The following is a 15,411-nucleotide window of genomic DNA, read 5'->3' as shown; positions in this document are numbered from 1 at the left end:
TGAGCCACCATGTGGTTGCTGGGATTTGAACTCTGGACCTTCGGAAGAGCAGTCGGGTGCTCTTACCCACTGAGCCATCTCACCAGCCCCTTTTCCTAGTTCTTTATTCTTTCCCTTAACCACAGTAGGGTTTTTTTTTTTTTCTACAGTACTAGAATGACAGGGAATCTGTACACTATTTTTAGTAGGGGTTGGCCCTGTCAGTATAGAGCTGTTAAGGCTTTTGCTAGATCATGTTCTGAGTTACTGATAATTCAAGCAGCTAACAGTAAAGGGCATGTGAGCAGAGTTGTTGCAGCTTCAATCTGTAATGTGCTGCAGCCTGTACTGAGTCAGACAGGAGTACCAGCTGGCAGTGGTAGGAGAAGTTAAGTCTTTCAGGAAGGGGCAACTAATTGTAGAAGACTACTAGTTAACACTCACCACAGACTCTTGGGCATAGAAATACTGTATTCTTCCCTGAGGAGGTGGGATGGGAGTGACCTTCTCTAGGTGCAGGGTGACATGGTTGGAGATATAATTGAACTTGTCTTGCCCACTGAGGCATGAGAGCCACACAGGAAGGGTCCAGCTTGTATTGGGAGTTTATTTCAGGCTATCTCCTTGCCTGTATTGTTTTCTTTAACAGCTTTTTAACATTTTCTTTTTCCAGCAATGATGTTGTCCACTGGACATGTTCTGACCAAGGAGGCAGGTCTGAGAACGTAGCTGAAGCTGAAAATAGGAAAGCTGGGGGCAAGGAAGAGCCTTGAATCTTGAGGTGGGACGTTGACTCTAAGATGTCCTTGAGCAGTGGAGCCTGCGGAGGGAAAGGAGTGGATGCAAACCCGGTTGAGACGTACGACAGTGGGGATGAATGGGACATTGGAGTAGGGAATCTCATCATCGACCTGGACGCCGACCTGGAAAAGGACCAGCAGAAACTGGAAATGTCAGGCTCCAAGGAGGTGGGGATACCAGCTCCCAATGCTGTGGCCACACTACCAGACAACATCAAGTTTGTCACCCCAGTGCCAGGTCCTCAAGGGAAGGAAGGCAAATCAAAATCCAAAAGGAGTAAGAGTGGCAAAGACGCTAGCAAACCCACTCCAGGGACTTCCTTGTTCTCTCCAAGTGAGGGAGCAGCCAGCAAGAAAGAGGTGCAGGGTCGCGCAGGAGATGGTGCCAGTGCGGGAGGCCTGGTTGCTGCTGTTGCTCCCAAGGGCTCAGAGAAGGCTGCTAAGGCGTCACGCAGTGTAGCTGGCTCCAAAAAGGAAAAGGAGAACAGCTCATCTAAGGGCAAGAAGGAGAGAAGTGAAGGCGTGGGGACTTGTTCGGAAAAGGATCCTGGGGTCCTCCAGCCAGTTCCCTTGGGAGGACGGGGTAGTCAGTATGATGGAAGTGCAGGGATGGACACAGGAACCGTGGAGCCGCTTGGGAGTATAGCTATTGAACCCGGGGCAGCGCTCAATCCTTTGGGAACTAAGCCGGAGCCAGAGGAAGGGGAGAATGAGTGCCGGCCACTAAAGAAAGTCAAGTCTGAAAAGGTAAGAGGTGGCCAGATCTGGCTGCCCACTGCCCATCAGAACTGCCCCGGACTAACCGCCAAATGCTGTGTGCACTCTGTGGGAGGCTCATTAGTTTGTGGGTAATGACCAATTACAAGGTCAGAGCAGCTGGTAATGATAATGTGATTTTGTTCCAAATTAGAGCATTCCCTACAGACTCATTTGCAGCAGGCCCAGACCTCTTGGAATACAATTTCTGTTTGGGGATCAGCTACTTGGTAGAGTGAATTTTCTCACACCTTATTATTGTCACATGTCAAGACACTTGTTGCTAGATGCTGACATTAAATCTTCATGTGATTTCCTGCTTGGCTGAAATCTCCTCATCAGGATCATGATGGTTGATAAATGTAAAAGGCTTTGGTTACATGTTCAACCTGAATGATGTTCTTAGTGGGGTAAATGGTACTGCCGAGTCTATGGCAGGACAAAGAGTTAATTGTCATGGTGTATCTGCTAAGGATTCTATTGGTGGCTACCAAAAACAAAGTGATAAAGATACCAGTCTAGAAAACAAGGGACAGGAGGTGCTGACTATACTAGACAGCACTTAATCAGGCATTATAGGTTACTGTGGTAGCTTTGAAAGTTTGGCCTAGAATATTCTTTGGCCCCTGAAAGTATTGCTCTCTGCCAGTTATCTCCTGCAACCATCGGAAATCAAAAGTCTCATGGTGGTTTTATTGCTGCCAAACCGTGTAATAATACCTCCCTTTCTGCTTGACTTGGAAGCATAGGTGCCTGCAACCCCAGGAGGCAGTAGGACTGCTCCCTCCCTCGGGAAAGCGATCGTAGCTGATGCTTCAGGAAATAAAGCTTGTAGGACTATAGTAGAATAGTTTCCAGTCTAGGGTCAGCTCAGGCTGCCACAGACTTGAGCAGGCTACATTTTCCTACAAAGCAGCTGGTCTGGTGATGAGCTGTTCTTTGGCTCTTGATTTTCTGCTTTGCTCTGCTCGCCCTGTGCATTCAGCTGATCACAGCAGATGCGGCATAAATTGATTTCTCTGTAATTACATCAGTTGCAGCAGGGAATACCTATTTCCAAATATAAGTGTTAATAAATAAAGACTGTATGTATGTATGTATATATGTGTGTGTGTGTGTTTATGTAAGTATGTATGTTTGGGTGGAGGTGCTCTCTTATTGCCTGGATTTTGGTAGGTAGTACCTTGTGTTTTCTTTGCTATAGGTATTTTGGTCTTTGCCTCTGGCACATCTGTAGCTTTTAGCAACATCTGGGTGTTTTCGGTAGCAGGGCTGTGATTTTTTTCCTGTTATATAACACAATGGTTGATTCCCTTTTGCCAGTGGCAGCTGCCAGAGAGGCTGCCTATGTTTGGGTGGCAGATGCTGTAGTCCACCTCAGTAGAGTCAAGTTCCAGCTGGTAATTGGCATGGTTCATTCTGTGCCGGCTGTGATTTGCCATTTTCTCTGGGGTGCAGATGGGTAATGCTGTTTTAAAGAGGCCTGGGAGTACCAGGAGTTCTTGCTACTGTTCCAGGCTCATTAGACTGTTCCCTACATCTGGCTTCAGGAGGTCCCTGCCATGTATCCGTGTTCACAATCGTTGTTCTGTGTGGAAGGGTACCTCTGAGGGTGTTCTTCATTTCTCATCTTTTAGAATACTTGTGTTGGAATCTTCTAAATTCAGTTGTAGTCTGTGGTGAATGGATTACGACTGCTTAGGTATGGATTATATTTAAGTCTCAGTGTCCATGACTTACTCTAAGGAGTCTATTTTCTCTTGTGTAGGTGCATACATTGTTTGAGTGGCCTGAAAGACACTATACTTTTAGCTGTTCCATCTTGGTGCTAGGGAGCTTTGCCCCTTATTGTAACTTTGACATAAGCTTTGCCTCCCTGGTAGACTACGAATGGAGCAGTCAAATAAGAAATAAAAGGGGAAAGCCGGGCGTGGTGGCGCACGCCTTTAATCCCAGCACTCGGGAGGCAGAGGCAGGCGGATTTCTGAGTTCGAGGCCAGCCTGGTCTACAAAGTGAGTGCCAGGACAGCCAGGGCTACACAGAGAAACCCTGTCTCGAAAAACCAAAAAAAAAAAAAAGAAATAAAAGGGGAGGAAAAAAGGTGCTTCATATTTTGAGAAAAACTAATTTCTGGGAAGTATTGAGAGTCAAACAACTTGTGCAGTTCAGTGTTACCATAAGCACAATTTTATTTATTTGTTTATTTATTTATTGTTGTGATTTTTTTTTCCCAATACATATCCAGTTATACAATCCTGACTTGCCTAGAACTTACTATATAGGCCAAGTTATTAGTTTTTGTTTGTTTGGTTGGTTTTGTTTTCTTTTCTAAGACAGGGAGGGTTTCTCTGTGTTGCCCTGGCTGTCCGAGAACTCTCTTTGTAAACCAAGTTGGCCTCAAACTCAGAGTGCTGGGTCTAAAGGAGTACACCTACATGGCTAGACCAGGCTATTCTTGAACTTGAGATGTATTCCTGCCTCTGCTTCTGCCTCTGCCTCTGTATTGCTGGAATGACTAGCATACAACACCTACCTGGCTGAGTCTGCTTTTTAACACTTCCTTACCTTGTACTCTAGAACCTCAGTTGGATACAGTTGCTCAGAGATGCTTTACCACCATATTGTCTTTGGCTAATAAAATATTTAAGTAAATGTTTGGAAGTTGCTAGGAGACAAACACACTTTGCAAGGAACAAGCATTTCTGGAATGGAATGGAATGGAAAGAGGAGACAGGCAAAGTGAAAGAAAGGAAAGGGTCTGGGGTTGCAGCCCATCGGATCGGTGGCTAGTGGGAATGCACAGGCTTGATCTGATGGCAGAGCAGAGAGGTAGGGAGAGGAAGATAAGAAAGAAAAGGTTAGGAGTTTTTCAGGAAGCATCAGCTTTTAAGAACTTGGAACCCCAGTGTGTTGCATACAATAGCTGCTCTCAGAGTGTTGATTAGTGTTGTAATTTAGTTTGCAAGCAGAGTCTTTGAAACCCCTGAAATATGGGCTTGCCTCTGATATAACTAGTTTGGAATGTTACTTTTTGTAGGGACAATCAACAGAACCCAAAAAACAAAACGTGTGATGTAATCAAGCTGGAAGCTACCATGAAGACGGGAAACTCAAAATTGAAGATATCTTGATTAAAGCACTGTATTCCACGCTGCCTTTTCTTTTCTTCCGCAACGTTTATTTATTTTTATTTGATGTAAATGGGTGTTTTGCCTGATGTGCGTCTATGTGCATGTATTCAGGGGCCAGAAGAGGCGTTGGGTTCTCTGAAACTGAAGTTGCAGATAGTTTTTAGCTGCAATGTGGGTTCTGGGAACTGAAATTGGGTACTCAGCAACAATAGCCAGTGCTCTAACCACTAAGCCATCTCTTTAGCCCCCACCGACCACTTTTCCAAATAGAAGAGGAGTCTGTGATACTGGTTCGAATTGTCCCATGTTGAGCACTAGCTAATCAGGGGTTGAATACTCAAATTCCCTACTCCAGGGCTTTCTCTATCAAAGTAAGTGCCTGGCACTGCTCTGTGACTGAGGGATTTCTGTCAGCCGAGCATGTGTATTTCCCTTCATGAAATCAGGGTTTGCTCTAACACACCTTTTTGGCAGAGTTTCCTGGAGAGACTGAAATGGCTCTTAGGAGCCATTGCTGCCCTGAACTATTGAACACCCCTGAGGAGATGGGAGAGGTAATAATGTCAAGGAAAGCCCGTGGAGTTTCTGTCTTCTGTCTGCTTCCTTGCTTTTTGGCTTGATTGATAGGTTGTTAGGTTGAGGATGGAACAGGAGATGCATGGAGGAGGTAGATTCCTGTCTGATGCTCTGAGCTCACTGCTTTTGTCACCCCTCTGACAGGCAAGAAGAAAGGAATTCACAAACAAGACAGTGTGATCTGTCGGTGCTGACTGTCAGGGTGTATGTCCAGGAGTTCTGGATGAGGCATTTATTGAAAATACTTTTTTTCCAAGTTATATAAGGTACCTAGTCAGCTCTAGTGATTAGGGTCTAGAGTTTTGCAATCCCAAGCTTCCTTTTCCTTAGCATTTGCTTTTGATGTTACAAGGTAGGAACCGTACACTCAGCTGGCAGTGCTTGGTGTCAGCTCGGGTTGCTTTCACTAGTGAGGCTTTATTTGCCTTCTCTAACTTTCCTCATTAGTTTAGAGTACAAGGAAAACATGTTGTTGAGGGTGTTCTTGGCTTTTTTGCCTTCAGATTATGGGTTCTACATTATATGTGTTTTAAGAGCCTCTTCCTTTGCCCTTGGTTTCCCATTCTAGTTTATGCCTTCTAAGTCATTTCTTTTGTGTTGCCATTCCTCATTGGCCAATCTAGGTCAGGTTTGTTATTCCCAGTGATCTCAGGCTTTCCTGATGCCTTCCTCCTGACTTGCTGCTCTTTCCTCGGTTATTGACAGCAGAGCCAAATGTCCCCAAGCATTTTCCTTCACTGAAAAAATAAAAAGCTAATTCTTCCTTGGGTCCAAGTTGCATTGTCTGACCACAAGCATGATTTATTTTTATTCAGCAGCTCTTATTTTCCTTATGGATGGTATCATTCATGGAAAGTCTAGAGAAAGATTATCTTGTTCAATTTCCCCATTTTGAGAAAGGAAGCTTCCTCCAGACTGTGAAGGTCATGTGACTTTCTCAGACTTTCTTGGATTATAACAAAGGCTAGTATGGAAGCTAGGTTTTTGATTTGTTGTTTGAGAGATATTGTCTGGTTTTTGTTTTTGAGCCTGGGCCTTTGTGTCATGGGATCATAGGTGTGAGCTATCATGCCACACCTGGTTAAAGCTAGGGTTTTTTTTTTTAACACCATGATTTTTCTGTACAAGCAGAGTGTGGCGTGTGAGCCTGTGTGCACTTGAAGGTCAGGTGTTCTGCTCTAGTGTTCTCTGCTTTATTCCCTTGAGGGTCGCTTGGTGACTCTGGAGTATAGGTTGGCAGTTAGCAAGCCTCTCAGTTCTCTGTCTTCTTCCACAGCTCTGAGATTGTAGGTGTATGCAGAGCCATGCTTGGTTCTCTGTGCTCCAAGGGTGCTGGGGTCCAGAACAGGTTCTTGTGCTTTTACAGCCAATGCTTTTATCCATCTTTCCAGCCTCTTGAACACGAAATGATGTAGTATGTGTTACTTTAGCTTGCTTGCTTGCTTGCTTCCTTCCTTCCTTCCTTTCTTTCTTTTCAGTGTGAAGCCCTGTCTTTTTTTTTCTTTTAGATTTATTTATTTATTTTATGTTTATGTTATTTATTTATTTATTTTATGTTATTTTAGACACACCAGAAGAGGGCATCAGATCCCATTACAGATGGTTGTGAGCCACTATGTGGTTGCTGGGAATTGAGCTCAGGACCGCTGGAAGACTAGTTGGTGCTCTTAACCACTGAGCCATCTCTCTAGCCCTACCTAGATTTCTTAATGAATCTGTAATTGTCATAGTTGTTTTCCATTGAACCATATGGGTCCAGGGATCAAGCTCAGGTCCGCAGGCCTGGGACAGACGCCTTTGCTTGCTGAACCCTCTCACTGACCCATGGATACCGTTGCTTATTACGTATATCAAATAGTTGTACCTTAGATTCTAGGTAAAGAAGAGATGGTCTCTTCTTTCTTAGAGCTAACAGTTACAACTAAAGTAGAGCTCCTAAAAGTGCATAGAACCTGGGTAAGGATGTCTTTCAAGGGAGGATTGTTGACTGGCAAGATGGCCTTGCAGGTGAAGCTCTCTACAACAGAACCTCACTACCTAAGTTCACACACATATCCCATACCCACCCACTCCCCAGAACCTTACAATGGAAGGAAAGAACTGACTCCAGAAAATTGTTCTTTGACCTCTATTCTTACTGTGATGCAGTCTTAGGTACAAATCAAGTGTACAACAGGTTTTTGGTTTGGTTTGGTTTGGTTTGGTTTTTTTAAGTGTAGATTGTTGACCCTACATCACATCTACTGCATACATTTTTGGGATAAGGGCCCAGAGATCTTGACTTTGAAGTAAAGAGATTTTGTGAACCTTTGTACATTTTCTTTGTGGAGTACATTTTAGGAACCATTTCTGATTTTAAGACCAACTTTAATGTAAATTTCACATCAAGTCTTACATGATTTTGTGATTAAGAATGTACTCTGGGAAGTGAAAACATGGCTGACTTAGCAGGTTAAGGATCCCTGCCAACTCTAATGACCTGCGTTTGATTCCCAGAACCCATATGTCAAAGGAAAACTGACTCTCAAATTATCCTCTGACCTTAACATCTAAACCATGGCAAATGCTTGTGTGCACACATACAGGCACACAGATGTACACACACTCCCACCCTACCCCCTCCTCCTAATTTTCCTTTTCTTCTTAAAGAATGTGATCTGCAGTCTGACTGTTGGGAGTTTCTCAGCTCTGTGCTTCTACCTGAGTGATCTTGAGCTAGTTACCTAACTGATCTTTACTAGTGTGCACATTGGTTATTGCAATATTAAATTAGTTGTTGGGCATCATAGCACACACCTTTAATCCCAGTACTTGGAAGGCAGATGCAGGCAAATCTCTTGGGTTCAAGGCCAGCCTGTTCCATATGGGAAGTTAGGACAGCTAAGGCTACATAGGAAGATTTTGTTTACAAAACAAAAAATTACATTAGTTAAGTCAGAGAAAATTATGTAATACATAGGAAGCATTTAGTAACGATTAGAAAAAATTATTTAAAATATGTGTCAGTCTGTCCTAGGCAATGATGGTCTGAACTATAACAGTTTATTGCACAAGAACGCCTGTCAGTAACAGATGAACATGTTGGCTAAGACTTTCATCACTGTGCCCAGGAGAAGCTCCAAACCTGGGCTGGGAAATTTGCATGCTGGTGCTATGTTCTAAAGCCTCAGAAGACCAAAAACAAGATTCAGAGAGATTGAAGCAGCCTCGTTGTACTTCAGATTGTACTTCGTTATATGAATTGTCTGCATCCCTGGGGTGGTGTTGAGTGTGCTGGATGGCCGTTGCTGTGGGTCTGCCAGCATGTACAGTCTCATGGCAGAGCATGGAAGAGCCATGCTTTTGTTGCTACATAAGCATGCAAAGGAAAATAAAATCTAAGTCCTAGTCCCTAATTTTCCTCCCCTGATGTGAACTTGTATTTTTGCCATTTGGGTACAAGAGCTTTTTACCAGCGGGGCTTATCTAGGGAGGCAGCAGGCTTGTGCTTTCAGGCTAGAGGTGGCAATAACACACACAGCTGAGATCTGCCACTGCTGACTGCCTGAGACCTCCTCTCTGTGGTTTGCACTCTTCAAGCCATGCTTGAGTAACCTGCCTCCAGAGCTGCTGACAGGGCTGTGTTCAGAGGCCTTGGAAATTACACTGTTCATTTCCTTATCATCCTCTGACCTGCAGTGCAGAGCCTTCTGGTGCAGGAACAAGGCAGAAAAAATCCAGACGGCTTCTCGCCAGCAAGTGTCAAGAGCTACAAAGAAGGAAATTGGACTTGCTCACTTAAAAACCATGGGGTTAGGCTTTGATTTTTAGATCCTGCTGAGAGTTATTTGTGTGTGTGAGCATGTTTTATCTCTGCATTTGTATAGAATTGATTCTGTACAAGGCAGTGGTATGGAGAAGGAGTGTCTGAAGGTAGAGAGCAGAGGGAAGATTGCTTTTCTCCTCGGCTAATTTCCCAGTTGTACCATTTGGGTGGACTTGGAAGAATTAGCATCAGGAAGGTGCCAGGCCATATTAATATTTTAAAATATATTACTCTTGATACAGTTTAGTCATGGATGAGAGCACCCACATAAGAAATGTCCTTGGCTATCTGAGGAGACATGTGTCTTAAACGCTTTTCCCTGAAGTTACTCATACTTGGATACTGGTGTGTCAGTGTTTATGTTGTCTTGGACTTCAGATCTGTCTCAGTACGAGGCAGAGTTCATGTTGGGCAGAGGACAGACTGCTGGAAGAGTAGGAGGGTAATTTAGAGCACTTTGAAAATGTCTATTTATAGGGTAAAATTATACTTAAAGGGTCTAGAGGGTTAAGGCTCAACAGTTAAAGAGTATTTGCTGTTCTTGCTGAGGACCTACGTTCCCAGCACCTATGTCAAGCAGCTTACAACCATTTATAACCCCAGCCACCAGAGATCTAACACGTTCTTTTGGCCTTTACCAGTACTACACATGTCTGGCACTCACAGAGACACTTAACACCTAAATAAAAATAAAAAATATAATAGATCTTAATGTGTCTCTATTATGGTGGTTGGAATAATAAAATGGCCTCTTTTTTTTTCTTTTAGCATCTTTCTTTTGCCATAAAGACCAACAAGAAAAGCGTTTTGTTTTGTTTTCCCAAGAATGAGGAAAAATCAGGATGGTAAAAGGGTTTTTCCTTTATGTACGTGTATATTTCTAGAATTCTTTCTTGTTCTTGAATCTTCAGGGCCAGTGGTACCTTTTTGGCCTCAGAAAGGAAAGGAAGAGAGGGTGGGAAATCCCTTAACCTTTAGACCCTAGAAGTATTTTTTAAACCCTTAGTGTTTTTCTTTTGAAAGTACTCTAGCGAACAGTTCCACATGAAGTGGTAACTCAGGTGAGAATGAAAGTCACCATTTCCTTTAGCATCAGTGGTTTTTGATGGCTGGATAAAGACTCCACTGTCAGACTTTAACCAGGGCTCCCAGTAACCCTTAGGCTCAATTTTTCACAATTTCCATTTTAGCATTGCATTTCCTCCCTGCTGTGGCAGCGTATATCTGTGATCCCAGTACTTACGGCTGGTGGGGCCTGAGCTTAGAGTTCAAGATAAACCTCTGTAGTCGACCCTTTTTCCAAAGAAGCAACAGCCCCCCTTCCCCAAACATTAGCTGTCCTACTGACTGATACTCAAGTTTCAGGTACAACATTATTTGTCCCTTTCTTCTTAAAAGTGACAATGCGGGGGCCAGAGAGATGGCTTATCTGTTAAGAGCACTTACGCTTGCAGAGGATCCAGGTTCACTTGCCAGCACTCCCATGATTCCTCACAACCATCTATATGTAATTTCAGTTCCGTAAAACTCCATGAGCATCGCATGCACTACTACACACATACATATAAAATAAAAATAAGATTTTTTTTTTTTTTGGTTTTTTTTTAAGACAGGGTTTCTCTGTGTGCCCTGGCTGTCCTGGAACTCACTTTGTAGACCAGGCTGGCCTCAAACTCAGAAATCTGCCTGCCTCTGCCTCCCGAGTGCTGGGGTCAAAGGCGTGTGCCACCACGCCCAGCAAGAATTAAAATTTTTAAGTGAAAATAAAATTTGCCAAAAACTTTAAAGAATAAAAATTAACCCTTGACTATAGATGTGGTTTTTCTTTTTCTATGTGTTATATAGATTATCTTTTGTCTTCTTTGACAAATTGAGATGCTTCAAATTAGAGGGATTATCTAGGGGTTTGGAACTTAAAACATATTTTACTTTTATTGTATTTGAGGTATGCGTGAGTAATGTTCAGTGAACATCTTGGTCTTTTTTTTTTTTTTCCTGACAGGGTTTTTGGCTGTCCTGAAACTCACTCTGTAGACCAGGCTGGCCTCGAACTTAGAAATCTGCTGGCCTTTGCCTCCCAAGTGCTGGGATTAAAGGCATACGCCACCACTGCTCTGCTATCTTGGTCCTCCTTATGTTGATCGAGTAGGTTGTAGGGTTTGAACTCCAGTCAGGCAGGGCCTTTCCCAAATCATCTCACCAATTTAGGGTTTAGAACTTGAAAAACAGAAGAAAAGCTCAAAATGCTACCTTTTTAAGCTTCCCCTTCATCAACTGTAATGCAAACCATCACCTCTTAAAATCACTGAAGTTTAAACAAGATAAGGAAGCTTAAGTGCTCAGCATAATACTTAAATATTGTAAAGTATTTGAAAATTGTTATCTTCACAGTTGTCTGTACCTAGAGTCTCATCTGAGATAAGAGGATCCCTTGAGCTCCAGGTTAGAGACCAACTTGGGCAACACAGCAAGACCTTATTTCCCCTGTCTCCTCCCCCACACACCCAAAAGACTTGTTTCTAATGTATTATTCCTAACTGAGATACAGTGATAGAAGATGTTTATGAAATTAAAGAGAAAGGCTACCCTTAAAGACCTGGAAAGTTTATTGCCTGAAATACACAGCAGGTATCCATTTTATAATACGTAGAACAATACTGCAACTCTTACTAATGTCCCAGGAAGCTTAAGGGAGAGATTAATCCAGAACATTTAGAGCTGTTGTGGTTTAGGTTGGTATTTGGTCAGTTTAGTTCATCTCATTGTTTTGGACTCCTTTTGGTAGAGATCACTTGGAAGAACCATAGCTCTTTCATAACAGTTTCCTTTCAAACCAGTTTGTTTGGTGTTTAAGTCCTGAAATTTATTTCTTAGATTTGAAATGAAGATAGCATGATCCTTTAATAAAAATTATTTACTTGGGGTGTGTGTGGGCATGTATGAGCACATGTGTGCACTGCTCTGTATACCATGATGCATGAGTGACAGTGAAATGGTAACATTATCAAGTTGGCTCCCTCCTTCTACCTTCATGTGGGTCCCAGTGGTCAAATTCAGGTCACCAGGCTTTCATACTCTATGTCTACCGCTGAGCTGAGAGTTCTCACTGGTCTCAGACTTCAGCCCTCTGAAGAATTAGCACAGACAGCATGAACAGTCCAGAAGAATGAGTGTCAGGATACTCCTTTTTGTCAAGTTTCACTAGCTTCAGAGAATACAAAGTCAGGTCTTAAGCAGGTCCCTCTTGAGTTTGAAGCATTTGTTGTCCGCTGAGAGAGGACAGTTTTCCTGGGAAACTCTCTAACTGCTTTGACACTTAAGATGAGTTGTAGTTGTAGTGACAAATACTGGATTAGGATTTGATGAATTTTCCTGTCTAGATTGATTCTATTTTTGTTTGGCAAGAGACTCCTTAAGAAGGTTTTCATACACTGGTACCCAGGTCCCTCAGCTCAGAGCTGGCATTTCTGGATGGTATGTTTCTTCATTTTCAGGGACTCAGCAGTGCACTGAGTTAGGTGTCAGGGAAAGCTGCACAATGCTGTAGAAAGGAGAGACACAACACATTTACCTTGCACCAGTCAAGGTAACATGGCTAGGACAGGTTAGTATTCAAGTTTCAGAAGTCTGAGTGCTTCTCAATTTAGGCCACATTCTAGAATTCCTGCTGGGGCTTTTAATGTTCCACTGTGTTAAAACCCATTATTCTTGGGGACGCATTCTATGTAGGTTCTTCACAATATTGTATAATTGAGATTGTGATCTAATTACATCATTTGTCCCTTCACTCTCCTCCCTTCAAGCCCTCCCTGCTCTCCTTCACATTTGTGTCTCTTTTTTTCCACCGGTTGTTATTGCATGTGTGTGTGTGTGTATGTATGTATATATGTATGTATGTATAAACATATATAATCCTAAATATACCTGTTGAGTCCGTACAATGTATGTATGTTTTCAGAGCTGTTCATTTGGCACTGAACAACCAATTGGTGTGCCCTTTCTGAGGAGGACTGGTCTTTCCTGGGGAGGACCACCCCACCCACTCCCAGCTTTACCTAGTTGCCTAGGGTTTGTGGAGGGTTGAATCCTTGAGGGCATTTCCCTGTCCAGTTTGTTCATTGGTCCTCCTTGTTCAGCTCACATTTGGACAGTCATATTGGTGACACTTCATGGGTATAATGGCTACAATCTCATAGTAACGTCCCTGACCCCAGCGAATGCACTTTCAGATCAGAGTTGCCTTTGCCATTTCCAGATGGGCTGTCCACTGTGCTTCGGATGTTATTTGATGCTCTTACAGCATATTCCAGGTTCCCATCCAACTGCCCCTTTTCACCATTGATCTAGAGAGCATGGGGCCAGGCATTTAGGAATACAGTTAGAATGAAGCTGAGTTTGCAATTTCATCATTAGTAGGAGAAATATGAATTTCTGAAAATTTGTAAAAACACGTTAAGGCCTAATATCTACACCAGCTTTACTTATTCATCTTTAGAACAAATAAATTTGAAGTTAATTCATTGCTCTGTTGTTTGTTGTAGCACCATATGTAATCCAGACTGGCCTCAAACTTAATCCCAAATGCAAGGGTTATAGGTAGATGCATCAACACAGCTGAAGAAAATCCTTATAGCTGGATCTGTTTGCCACAGTATAGCAATTTGGGATTTTTGTAAAAGTGGACTAAAGAGAATAAAACAGATTAAGATAATCAAAATTTATTGCTGAACCAAAGTCAGGGTTTCTGGTTTTTGTTTTTTGTTTTCCATATGTTAGTTAGTGATTGTATTTTTTGCACTTATTATGGACAAAAATGTTTCCTGGAAGTTTGTGACATTCTGAAATGAAAGAATGCTGCTAAAAATAAAAACTTTATTTCTGCCTGAGTCTACTTCTGGACATATTCAAACTAAGCGTGCTGCTTTAGGAAGATAAATACTATGTCAAAGAAAGAGCAGAAATCCTTTTTCTCTTAGTGTTTTTGTTTTGTCTTTAGAAATATAATTCCTTTGAAGTCCAGAAGAAAGTTAAATGTTTTGCATTATAAATCATTTTCTACTAGTATATCTTTTGTTTGTTTGCTTTGGGGTTGTTTGCTTTTGTTTGTTTGGTTTTTACACAGGGGTCTCATGTAGCCCAGTCTGGCCTTGGATTTCCTATGTAAAGGAAGATGACCTTGAACTCCTAAACCTTCTGCCTAGGCCTCACAAGTTCAAGGATTCCAGACATGCACCACCATGCCTGGTTCACTGCTGAGACTGTAAGTGTCTTACTTAAGGGGAAGTGATTAGAATTCAGTTATTGGGCTGGAGAGATGACTCAGTAAGGTTACGAGCATTGACTGCTCTTCCAGAGGTACTGAGTTCAATTCCCAGCAACCACATGGTGGCTCATAACCATCTGTAATGGGATCTAATACCCTCTTCTGGTGTGTCTGAAGACAGCTACAGTGAGTGTACTCATATAAATTTAAAAAAAAATTCTTTTTTAAAAAAGAATCCAGTTATTAACAAAGATGAACAAATACCTAAATATACTGTGAAGTCATTTTAAAATATTGTGGAATAATATTTTGGCAAAATTAACATCCTTGTACAATGAAATTTAAAACACAGCTTTCAGCACTAGTATGTATATTAGTTTTACTCTTAAAATTTGTATTCATTCTATTCTCCTGATGCATTTTTAAAAAGATTTTTGTTGTATTTCAAATATATCATACATACCACTGAAAATTAGCAGTTGTGTGGCTGTGGGAATTATCACACAAAGTGACTACACATTTGTACACACTACGTTAGAGCAGATCAGTTCTACCACTCTGCAGACTCCTAAACATCTGGTAGAATGTCTGTTTTAGACAAAGCATGCCATAAGGCATTTCCGTTTTGATTATACATATGTGCTTGGATTGAGAACGTAGGGATTTGAAATCAAACAGTCTTAGAAAAAGGCTGACACTTTCTTTTCCCCCTCTAGTAGTTCTTGTTCTTTCCCATCTCCTACAAATGCCAGGTGGTAAAGTCAGACTTAGATATCATATCCTCTGAGGACTTGGCCTTCAGAGTTACTCAGGGTAATGACATGCTGAAGTGTAACACACTGACTCCATAAATACCACACACAACCAGTTTTTTCTCTAGCTTTAAGACAAGCGATTATTTTCAGTTTCAGTCTCTTAAAAAGATGGCTTTGTGTTTGAGAACAGTGCTGATGGATAATATGTATTCATAAAGTCTAGCCTTTTTTTCTTTTTTTTTTTTTATATTTTTATTACATATTTTCCTCAATTACATTTCCAATACTATCCCAAAAGTCCCCCATAGCGCCCCCCACTTCCCTACCCACCCATTCCCATTCTTT

General features: G+C 42.0%; 1 protein-coding gene across 1 annotated transcript in view; it reads left to right on the top strand.

The window, feature by feature from the left end:
* Positions 1-15,411, top strand: part of Znf609 (zinc finger protein 609) — a 136,948-nt gene that overhangs the window by 29,628 nt on the left and 91,909 nt on the right. The window contains exon 2 of the mRNA XM_021171766.2: positions 653-1,526. Within this exon, the coding sequence (XP_021027425.1) occupies positions 780-1,526 (747 nt within the window). The 5' untranslated portion in view covers positions 653-779. The remainder of the gene's footprint in view (positions 1-652; positions 1,527-15,411) is intronic.

This window comes from Mus caroli, chromosome 9 (genome assembly GCF_900094665.2).
Source record: "Mus caroli chromosome 9, CAROLI_EIJ_v1.1, whole genome shotgun sequence".
Lineage (NCBI taxonomy): Eukaryota > Metazoa > Chordata > Mammalia > Rodentia > Muridae > Mus > Mus caroli.
Note: the sequence above shows the minus strand (reverse complement) of the source record. Positions and strands in the feature narration are given on the sequence as shown.